This window comes from Mytilus californianus, unplaced genomic scaffold, assembly GCF_021869535.1.
Source record: "Mytilus californianus isolate M0D057914Y unplaced genomic scaffold, xbMytCali1.0.p SCAF_14, whole genome shotgun sequence".
Classification (NCBI taxonomy): domain Eukaryota; kingdom Metazoa; phylum Mollusca; class Bivalvia; order Mytilida; family Mytilidae; genus Mytilus; species Mytilus californianus.
Genome location: NW_026262626.1, coordinates 16,351,340 through 16,363,448, shown reverse-complemented (window position 1 = coordinate 16,363,448; position 12,109 = coordinate 16,351,340). Strand labels below are relative to the sequence as shown.

The 12,109-nt window shown below is 32.1% G+C and overlaps 1 protein-coding gene across 1 annotated transcript in view; it reads left to right on the top strand.

Annotated features, from left to right (window-relative positions):
* Positions 1-7,664: 7,664 nt before the first annotated feature.
* Positions 7,665-12,109, top strand: part of LOC127724293 (sphingomyelin phosphodiesterase 2-like) — a 28,888-nt gene continuing 24,443 nt past the window's right edge. Inside the window, exon 1 of the mRNA XM_052231223.1 lies at positions 7,665-7,737. Within this exon, the coding sequence (XP_052087183.1) occupies positions 7,706-7,737 (32 nt within the window). The 5' untranslated portion in view covers positions 7,665-7,705. The remainder of the gene's footprint in view (positions 7,738-12,109) is intronic.

Here is a 12,109-nt window from a genome sequence, read left to right as displayed (position 1 = left end):
CTAAAATATTGAACGAAGAACAAATATGATATACAGCAACAAACGACAACCCATGAATTACAGGCTCCTGACTTGGGACAGGCACATACAGAATGTGGCTAGGTTAAACTAATTTGAAGGCGCGCCAACCCTCCCCTAACATGGGACAGTGGTGTAACAGTACAACATAAGATCAAACTATAAAAATCACTTGGAAAGGGCTTAACTCATCAGGTCGATACAAAGCAGAAATACATCTAACAAAAACACAGAGTGGACGTGGCAGCGTACTTATACACCCCCACAGCAAAAAGACACTTAAGTACAGATCTGAGAGTAATTGCAGTTACTGACAGCTAGTACAAAGCCAATAACAACTAATAAAAAAAATCATGCACCTAAGACTAAAATATCAATCAGTTAGATCCAACATCCAATGGATTTAGTATAAAGACGTCATTAACAGTCAGAGAAAAACACGACCTAGTGCAATGCCAAGATACAGGTATCGACAGATTGTAGAGCCATGAATGTGCAAATGTATATACAAATGATATTTAGTTTTATTCTAATTTACTGATAACGAAATCAATATTCATACCAATAAAAATCTAATTATAGTGTTGAATTGGTAACCTGTTAGAATAAGTTTATTTTAAGGATCGATAAGTTTACCCGGATCGTATCTAAATTTTAGGACTCGGTAAACAACATCTCCGTAAAAATTAGGATGTGCTATCCCGTTTGAAATAAGTTTTCTACATGTACAACCAAACTTCTAAACCAAATCTTTATATTTATGGAAGAATCTAGTAAAGGTTTTAAGTAATTATAGTACTGGTAACGAAATCCCTAACTTAATAATTTACCAGTAATACATAGATTACGTTCATTGAAATCTAAAACGCCACAACAGACACGGGCATAGCGAACGAGTGGTACATAAACACCGTAAGATGGTGCCAAAGGAACATCACAGCCCAAAAAAGGAAAATTAACAATAGGGAACGAAAAATCGTCCCTTTTGTCGTAAATTTTAGTGTAGAGTTTTCAGTGTAGAACTGAAATATCTAAATCTAGGAAAGGACAGTTATTACCGTTTATATTTGATTTATTTAAAGTAAGTTCCTTTGGGTAAATTTCGGCAGTATATTTAGAAAATTCTTGATGATTTAACGAAAAAATATCATCAAGATAAGTGTTGTTGAATTTATCCATTAAATGCAATTTAGAAGGGTCTTTAATGAATTTGGCCAAACTATGCGATTCATAAGAGTACAAGAACAAGTCTGCTATCAAAGGGGCGCAATTGGTGCCCATAGGAATACCTACAACCTGTCGATAAGTTTATTTCCGAAACGTACATAAATATTATCATGCAAGCCGGAGAAAATTAACAGCTTCAATCATCTCACCACACCTCCAGTAAGTATATCTAGCATATTTACCTTTCTCATTAGAGAAGAAGGTATTTTTGTTCGAGCATATTGTTTTTCTTTAATTGTTTTACATTTCTTACCTATATAACATGTTACTTTTATTATTCTTCCCTTAGTTTATTTATTTTGTATTTACATTGTGTCATAGGTCAAATTTATGTGTTCAGTGTATGTTCAATGGTGTTAATATGTCCTTTGATTGAGTTAAGCTATTTCAGTTGATATTTTATAGTGTGTTTTTCTATGTTGTGATGTTACACTATTGTTTCAGAAAAAGGGTGAAGGTTTGGTACCATTAAAACGTTTAAACCCGCTGCATTTTTTTGCACCTGTCCTAAGTCAGGAATCTGATGTTCAGTTGTTGTCGTTTGTTGATGTGGTTCATAAGTGTTTCTCGTTTCTCGTTTTTTATATAGATTAGACCGTTGGTTTTCCCGTTTGAATGGTTTTACACTAGTAATTTTTTGGGGCCCTTTATAGCTTACTGTTCGGTGTGAGCCAAGGCTCCGTGTTGAAGACCGTACTGTGACCTATAATGGTTTACTTTTATAAATTTTGACTTGGATGGAGAGTTGTCTCATTGGCACTCATACCACATCTTCTTATATCTATTTAAATGAGTTGCAACAAATATATTTGCATTCAGATTTACCAAACGACCATTAAATTAAATAGGAAAACTTTTGTTTGCTGATATGATAAGGCCACTTAAGGCCCCCTGAATTCGGAGATCAAATCAAAATTTAAATCTGCCAATTAACATACTTCAAATGTTCATATCAGACTATCAACCACCAGTATCTATATTTTTGAATTGTGTCTTAATTGCATACTTGCATAAGGACTTCAAATTACTTGCATTTGGTGGAAAACTACAAAAACTGTCAAAATAGTTCATTTTGGGATCCTGTCATCAACAGCTTTAATACCCTATAAACATGATAAAATATTGTGCTGCAAGTATAAAGGACTTTCTGTTTTAAAGTTCCCTTTGAGTTCGGGTTTTTTGTTATTTTACTTTTTACAAGAATGCAAATGTGTGTATCTTAGTTTAATTTTGGCTAAGGCTGTTTCTCATATCTGGTATGACCAAACACTACATGTAGAATATTATGATCATATTATGAGGTGTGGATTTAGGGAAGGTCTAAAAACAGGACAGATAAAACCAGGACAGTTATTTTCGATACGTTTTCATCTGTAACTTTTGTTTTAACCAACATATTGTTAAAATTTAAATTGTATAATAAAGAACAGGGTATATACTTACATTATTTGTAAAAATATTTAAAATAAAAAATTAATAAGTTAAAAAAAATCTGCCAGGACAGTTAAATTTTAAGAAAAAAATGACTGAAATTGCCGAGAAAAATTTACTTATAATTGAAATAATTTCTCCAAAACAACTGTCTGGCATAATATTTTTGTACGATTATAAAGTTTAGGGAATACTCATTCTAAAAATCTAGAATTTAATATTTTTTTCGATTTTTAAAGGTAAAAAAATCTGCCAGGACAGTAGCCTATTACGTTAGAAATTTTGTTGAAATCAGCTCAAAATCAAAATATAAAGTTAAATATCTTCTTCAAAATGAATGTCTGGTAAGCAAATTTTGGTTCATTGGAAAGTTTAGAATATAAGCTTTATGAAAATATATAATTATATGAACTTTTATTTTATTAACAGAAAAAAAATCTGCCAGGACAGTAGCCTACTCCGTTAAATTTCTGTTTAAATGGCGGAAATTAACAACGCAATTTCTAACTATAAATGAAATAGTTTCTGTATTGCGATTGTCTGGCATACTATTTTGTTACTGTTATAAAGTAACAGACCCAATTATCAAATAAAATAAAGAAATTGAACAATTTTCATTTTTAAAGTAAACAAAAATCTGCAAGGACAGTAACTTATTATGTCTTAATTAACTTGTGGAGAAATTTGTTTCAAATCGAAATAGAAAGTTGAATAGATTATTATCATTTTTGTTATTCGTTGCAAAGTTTGAACAATAAATTTTACGAAAAGATAAAAATATTCATTTTATAATAGATTAATAACTCAAAAATCTGCCCAACAGTCGTCCTATAGCTAAATATTTGGTTGGCACGTGCCAAAATTTACGACAAGTTATTGAATTTGTGTATTTGTGTATTCTGTTATGTCAACCGTAAACGAGCGTGTTGTAATGAATACCTATGAGAAGATATTTATTGTCACGTTTTTAAGTTATAATTATTTATTAAGAATATAGTTGAAAAAAAAACTATTCGAAACACTATTTGATTGTATATTTACAAGTTAAATTTGATTAGATCTCAATTTTACCGCAAGCATCTAAGAGTACGTGTTATAGTAGTCTCAGAATATACTAACAACATCTTCAGAAATATAACTTTCACATGATGAAAACGTCTGTTGGTCAAGATACCAGAAGTTCAGAAACAAACCAATTCCATAGATTGTGGGTTGTTCGCAATTGCAAATGTTGTAGAATTTTGTTTTACAAGTTTTTTCAGGTGGGATACATGTAGAATTTGACACTGAACTTTCAAGTTAGAGAACATCTTGTGATTTGTTTGGAAAAAGGTGAATTTATTCCATTTCCAAAGAAAAAAATTAGCATGGAAGGTAAACCGAAATATAAAACTAGTGTGGTGGAATGTAATTGTGAGTGTGGCAAATGTGATTCAGTAGAAGACATGTTAGGGTGTGAATGGCAGAAAGGAGTTAAGAAATGCAACATTTGGAAACACGTTTTGTGTACGGGATGAAAGAAGGCGACACATTCCTGTGCTCTAAACACATTACTAATTAGTGAAAATAAATACCTTTTGAAGGATTTGACACCAATCAGTGACTTTGAAGTTTTTATTACTGTCAAAACATAATTTACCTGACTTAATTTGTTAATATTTTACTTGTCTTCCGATATAAAAAACAGATTTTGCAGTTTTTAACACGTGTGGTTTTTTTTTTTGTATTGTATGATGATTTATATATATGCATGTGTATGAAATGTTTTTGATTAATATAATATAAGCCCATGCCCGTTCAATGACCTGTCTGCTGCCTTTAATAAACTGAAAAGAGATCAAATTAATCAACATAACAAAATAAGTAAACAATGTTTTAATGAACACACCAATAATTATGTTTTCTAAATATATTCACTTTAATGATTCTAACAATGATAAAGCTTAAACTGCAAACTTTCAATTGAATAAAATAAAAAAATCATTCTTTGAAAATTATCTTAAATTTGAAACAAATTTCTTCACTAGTTCCAATATGATATAGTACTGTCCTGGCAGATTTTTTTTACTTAGAGAAATGATTAAAAAATAAATTTATAGATTTTTTGAATGATTTGGTCCTAATAATATCAAAAAAGTATGCAAGACAATGGTAATAAAAATACTATTTCATTTTTAATTAAAAAATTACGTTGATTTCCGCCATTTATTCAAACATTTAACATAGTTGGCTACTGTCCTGGCAGATTTTTTTTATGTTTACAAAATAAAAGTTCATAAAATTTTATATTTTCATAAAGCTGATAATACAAACTTTCCAATGAACACACATTTTCTTGCCAGACATGCATTTGAACAAAATATTCAAATTTATCTATTGATTTTAAGCAAATTTCAACAAAATTTTCTGACGCAAAAGGCTACTGTCCTGGCAGATTTTTTTTGTGTTAATGAAATAAAAGTCCATATTTTTTTATATTTTCTTAAAGCTTATATTTCAAACTTTCCAATGAACCAAAATTTGCTTACCAGACATTCATTTTGAAGAAGATATTTAACTTTATATTTTGATTTTGAGCTGATTTCAACAAAATTTCTAACGTAATAGGCTACTGTCCTGGCAGATTTTTTTACCTTTAAAAATCGAAAAAAATATTAAATTCTAGATTTTTAGAATGAGTATTCCCTAAACTTTATAATCGTACAAAAATATTATGCCAGACAGTTGTTTTGGAGAAATTATTTCAATTATAAGTAAATTTTTCTCGGCAATTTCAGTCATTTTTTTCTTAAAATTTAACTGTCCTGGCAGATTTTTTTTAACTTATTAATTTTTTATTTTAAATATTTTTACAAATAATGTAAGTATATACCCTGTTCTTTATTATACAATTTAAATTTTAACAATATGTTGGTTAAAACAAAAGTTACAGATGAAAACGTATCGAAAATAACTGTCCTGGTTTTATCTGTCCTGTTTTTAGACCTTCCCGTGGATTTAGTCAAAATTATCGTATTTGAAGAGCTCCTGAAATATTTCATAACCTCCGAAATATTTCAGGATCTTCATAAATAATCGGTAGAAATCGCTTTATTTCAAGATCATATTTAATGTTTGTTGCCAGGGGCGGATCCAGAACCTCGATGTCTGGGGGGGCACCAAAAAACCAAAATTAAAGATTTGTTTAGATATGTATATATGCGAGTGTGGGTGGTGATGGTGTCACGTATTGGGGGTGATGGTGTCACGTATTGGGGATGATGGTGGTCGTGTGTGTGTATGTGGGGGGGGGGGGGGGGGGGTCGGGTCTTCATTTCTATATCTTTTCATTATTTTTAAGCAATTATAGGCAACAATATGAAACAATTCAATTGAGAAAACCAAAGGCCATATTCATAACAAAACAATTTACGAAAAAAAATATGACAGACATGAACCAACGACAACCACTGAACTACGGGCTCTTGACTGAGGACAAGCACATAAAGAATTAGGCGGCGTTAAACAGGTTTGTGAGCCTCAACCCTTCCCCTAACCTGGGACAGTGGTGTAACAGTATAACATAAGAACAAACTATAAAAATCAGTTAAAAAAGACTCAACTCATCAGATTGTTCATCACACATTTAATCTGTTTTCTACATTTTTTGGACCCATTTTTTTCTAGTCTTTACTTTTTGACCATTATTCTCTAATCTGTAAATCCCGTTCATACCTTCGTTCACGGTAAACCATTCATACCCTCATTCACGGTAACCTATTCATATCCTCATACATGGTAATTGAAACAAGAAAAAATATACACATATTACTGTACTATAAGTAGGTTTTCTAAAAAAACAATATCATGTTATTAATGATTATATATAAGGCACAGACCTTTCATGTTTTGTGGCGGGGAAAGGTTTTTTTAAAGACAAATCGTTGGTTTCCATAAAAAAAAGTAAGGGGAAAAGAAACACGACATTCAGTTTAAAAAAATGCTGTATGCATTGAAAAAAATCGTTTGTTGTTTAATAAAGTCCGAAAAAGACTGTTCTGAGAAAGACACATTCCCCAGAAATCGTATACAATGTGAGTGCTGTGGTAATAAAGACGTATCTCATATTGATACTAACATTCTTGACACTTAACATCTATTTTTACATGTTCTTTTAAGAACGATTTTAGTTGGTGATTTCTTTCCTGATCTGAAGATTTCACTTGTTATTCGATCTTGATCCTGTAATATTTATTAAAAACCAATAAATATATTAAAATATTAAAAATATTAATTCCAATCAGCATGTGCATGTACATGTAATTTACATAAATGCTTTTGGATATAGACATTACACAAAGGTGTCAATATTTACACACCCTTTGATAAGTTGTCATAAATCACGCATGTTGAAGCTGGGGTTAATTAACGACCAATTTCGATCTAGATAAGCAGATACAGTAACAATAAAACTATGTTAGAAAATTATTTTAGTGACCCCGACTGGGGGGGGGCACGTGCCCCCTGTGCCCCCCCGGTAAATCCGCCACTGGTTGCACTTCATTATTTTATGCAAATTTTTAAAAATTATTCCTGTATTAGTACTTCATATATATGTTTTGGCATTTAGCAAGATACATGTATATGCTAGAGTTATTAAAATGTGGTGCTGTTTTTTATTATTTATTTGCATGCTGCATGCCTTGTTTTATTTGTTATTGCATATGTTTTTATATTCGGTGAAAAGCTCATTAGAGCTTATGTTTGTATGTTTGTCAATATGCCGAACGAATCAAAATAAAGTTTTACTTACTTACTTACTTTATCTACTTATGCAGTGTAAATGTTGAGATGCAACAAATGATTGTCGATTGCGATTTTTATCGATATTTCGATTTTATGTACAGTACCTAGAGAAAGATAACCAAAAAAAAAAAAGAATAAATGCAATGTTAATTCATTTTTTTTTATGACTTATTGTACGTTGTTGTTTTGGGTAAAAACGCAAATCTTGGTCGGTTACCTCCCTTGATTGCTAGGCAAGCCAACGATGTTGCTGAAGGTGTTGACTCTGAACTGTTGGTTAGTACATGTGAAGTATCTGCAATGACAGACTTCAACAACAAACAAACGGATAACTGTAAATCTAATGAAGCAAATCAAAAAAAAAATGACCGATCGTAAAAAGGGGGAGGGAAAGATCATTTCATAATTTACATCATATCATATACATGTTTTCATAGTCTGAGACTAGTCCAAATAATAATGACGTCTTGAAAGGCTATTATATTTTTTTTGACGCCTTACGTCGATGTAAGGTGTCAAAGAAAAAAATATAATAGCCTTCCAAGACGTCATAATTATTTGGACTAAGTCTGAGACTAGTCTCGGCTATAGCGGGGGAATGACACTACAACAGAACAGATGACTATCCCTTAAGGTCCATCATAATTGTTTGACAAAAATGGCTTTGTTGGTTCTGTTGAAACTACAAAATTTAATACCTGTTGGCAGTGTTGACTGTTGGAGGGTCGTAATGACATGAATGCCTAATGGTACCTTCATGACGAATAACGGTAAAAAAATCTTACCAAATGATGTTAATGGTAATTTTTGGTGCATGACAATAAAATGTGTGTTTTCTTTATGATGAAAAAATCAACTGATTTTGACAAATCACGATAAATTCTTTCCAAAAATAATATTGGCAATGGATAGATATTTCTGATGAATACAATATGGATATTTTGACGAAAATTTTAACCAAATTGACGCTAACGGTAGCCGAAAATGTCCGTTTGACGCCTGGCGGTAAAGGGCATTCCTGCCCTCCTTTTGGAATTATCCTAATATTAAGAAGGCAATTAATCATTGTGACGTCACAATTTCCGTTGAAAAAGCATGCATAGTACCAATTTATATGACGTACGGTACAAAACATATGATTAGACCATATTTGTACACAGCATATTTCTGATTTTGGCCACCCTTGTTGGCTCAGTCAGTCAGTGGGTGACCAAATCCAAAAATCACTTCATTCACAAAATTCCAAAAGGGATTACACAAAATTTACCGGAGTACAAACCAACCTCTGCAACTGGAAAAGTTTTAATGTCTCAGGCAGCATCTTTAGCTGATTGCCATGTGCAGCATTGCAGTACGTGTTCCATCTTCTGCAAAATTAGTATTTGGTTAACAGGGGAAAAAGACTAAATTAACATTTTCCGTGTACATGTAGGGGCCTTTGACCTGCCACAACATGAAAGATTGATATAAGCACTATATATTAGTCAAATGCGTTTTGTTTAAATATACTTTTTCACTTTGTTGGTCTTTTGGAAAATGTTGTTTGTGCTGTATTTAGACCCCTCTACCAAGAAATTTGTTTTGCATGCACACGTATAAAAATTGAGGTTTTTATCCAACGCAATCATAGGTTTGAACGTTGTTTTAAATTTAGACATATATATATATGTTTGTAATGTATATGTGCATTTTCAGCTTAAATGTGAGGGTCCCAGACCTGCCAACTATCCCGATTTTGGCTGTATCATCTCAATTTTCATGCCTCAACCCGAATGCCGATATCAGGATCCTAAAACAAGTCAAAATCTGCCCGAAAATTTTTTGGTTACCAATTTTGAATTTTTTCTGATCAATTTCTAAAAATCTATAATTTTACCAGGTGACATATTCATGACAAGTTTACGACCCGAAGCTAATCAAAGGTCACAACAGGTGTCATAATTTGTTGTTACAGGTAATCTGCTTATCTGATAGGTCATGACGATCCTCAAAATTAATTAATTTGTAAATAGAATCTGTCAGTCGGCATTTTAATTTTAATCAATTTATCATACGATCACAATTTGCAACGACTTACAGGGGCCCAGGAGCAGATATTATTGAATTTTAGGTTGGACCGCAGTCCTGCCAACTTTTGAAAATCCCCATGGGGGATTTTGTGTGCGATCAAATTTTTGCGGTGTTTCTGTGTGCACTGTTTTTTACTCTTGAAATAGTATAATATCTCTTTTTTTTTTCTTTTGGTATACTGATGATGAGCTAATAAGGCTTGATTTCTTTTATTTGCATCATTCATATACTTATTAATTGGCAAAATAACTTAAGAATAGAGAAAAATGGTCTTAAAAAAAAAAAAGGTACCCCCCCCCCCCCCCTGCAAAGACCTTCTTATCTTTGTACCATCATGACCATGACTCAAAAGACCTAAACCTAAATGTCCTAAAGTTAGAAGGATGAAGACATATCTTGAGTTAGTCTATCAGTATTAATGAGAAAATGGATAAAATTGGGGTCATCTTTCTTTGTGCTCATAGGTGCTCCTATCGATATTCTACAATTCTGTTAACTCATAAATTAGACATGATGCACACAGCTCATATATGTTTATTTGAAACTGAAAGAGACCATGGCACACTTATTTTTTTTTTGTCAACATTTCATACCTGAGGCCAAACAAGAAATATGTGTGGATAGGGTTTCCTCCTTTAGAAAAAAAAACCCATGGTAGATAGGTAGGTAGGTAGGTAGAAATTTCTTTTTATTTTGCTTTTTTTTTACTTGTGGTATACATGTACATTGTATATGGGATACACCTGCAAAAATTCAGGATTCACTTTCAAACTTGCTAATAAAAATTTCATGGTAGGCATTTTGAGGCTTATATGACTAGGATACTTGTAGGGAGCTATAGGTAAACCCTAAATACAATTATTTTTGTTTTGGCTTTAGTAAAAGTTCTGTTCTGACACAATGTCTAACAGATTATTTTTTACTATTTACAACTGAAATACAACAACTTACATTTACAGCTAAAAAAAATGGTAAAAGGATGAAATTTTAGTTTTTTTCATATTGGCAGACTCTGCCTGTTTCAATGGATGTTTATTGGATATTGGAAAAACCAATATAATAAATAGGAATGTCTATAGCTATTAGTGAGAAAAGGTTGAATGAATAAATAAGTGGTTTACTTATCATGTTGGTTTTTTGGAAAGTTTGCTATAGCTTGCTATAGCAATATACTTTCCTATGGCATCAGCCTCAAACCGGATGTTGGACAGACTATCTTACTATAGGATGTGTGTTCTACTCCTAGATAATGTAGTACTAGTGTTTGAATACTAATTATAGGAAAATACTTTTGAAATTTTGAGTTACTACTTTTTTGATAAGCTTACAGCAGCTTGAATGAAAATGGACTGAATGTTCACCAACAATTCAAATGAATTCAACTTCATTTTGAAAATGGGTATCACAAACACTACTTCGCAGATCTGCCCTGCGCGGAAGATAAAATCAATACTACACGAGACAGCAGTTTCTACGTTTAATCATAGAAAATTTAGAGGGTCCGATATTTATTTCGAGGTGATTGTTGGTTTTTTTTACATTTATTTATGAAACAAAAGAATTCGTATTGTTAAGAATATCACAATCTTTTCAATATTTACATTTGTAAATGGTATTAGGTTTGACCTCTATAAATTATGCATACTTTGAACTGTCAGCCATTTTGTATGTTTACGTTACCTGTATGCTCTCCTACGGGATTCCCCAGACAATGCGGGAGATCCATACATGTATGTGAACCTCCTGACGGTAGTACAATAATCTCGGTTTCAGGGGTCTCCTCTCATCCTCCGGTTGAAGAGAGAGAAAAAACAACGTATAAAATATATCATGAAAGAACATTTTCCGGCGCCATTTATTACTGCGATTTTACAAATTTTATCATTAAATACATAAAAGCCGGAGTGTATCAAGAGTATCCGGTATAACTGACATTGATTTAATGGTTACTCAACATGTTTATATATTGACCAGGCCGGTGGCTAATTAACATTATAAACAAGTTATAATTGTTTGATTGAACAATAAACAAGTGACAGTATATTAAATACTCGATAATCATATTGCTTCTGTCTAAGTCACACGCCAAGGATGAGTAAAAGTAAATACCAGCTTTGATAGAAAAGTGCTTTGTTTTTGTTAAAAAATCGATCAGAAGGTTTTGATGCCAAATAAACATTAAAAAACTTTCAATTCAGCAAAGAAATACTAGCTATTTCACATTCTAATGCGGTTATAAGGACCTACAGCCAAACTGACAGCAGAAAAACATTGACTCAACGACAGTTCACAGCCTTCTAAGTGTTATGATTAACATTTACACAAATTGTTACATGGATAAGGATTACTTTAGTACAGTCTGGTGTATTAAAAGCAGCCAAGTCAGCTTCTACTTCTTAGAATAACCCTGTGTGCCAAGACAAGTGCTGTAGAAATGATTAAATAACATTTGTGAACTCTGAAACTAAATCATTTAGAGCAAATCTGACATGGGGTAAAATTGTGTCCGAGGACCCCGCCTACCAATCAACATGGCCGACATGACTAAAAATAGAACATAGGGGTAAAAAGCAGATTT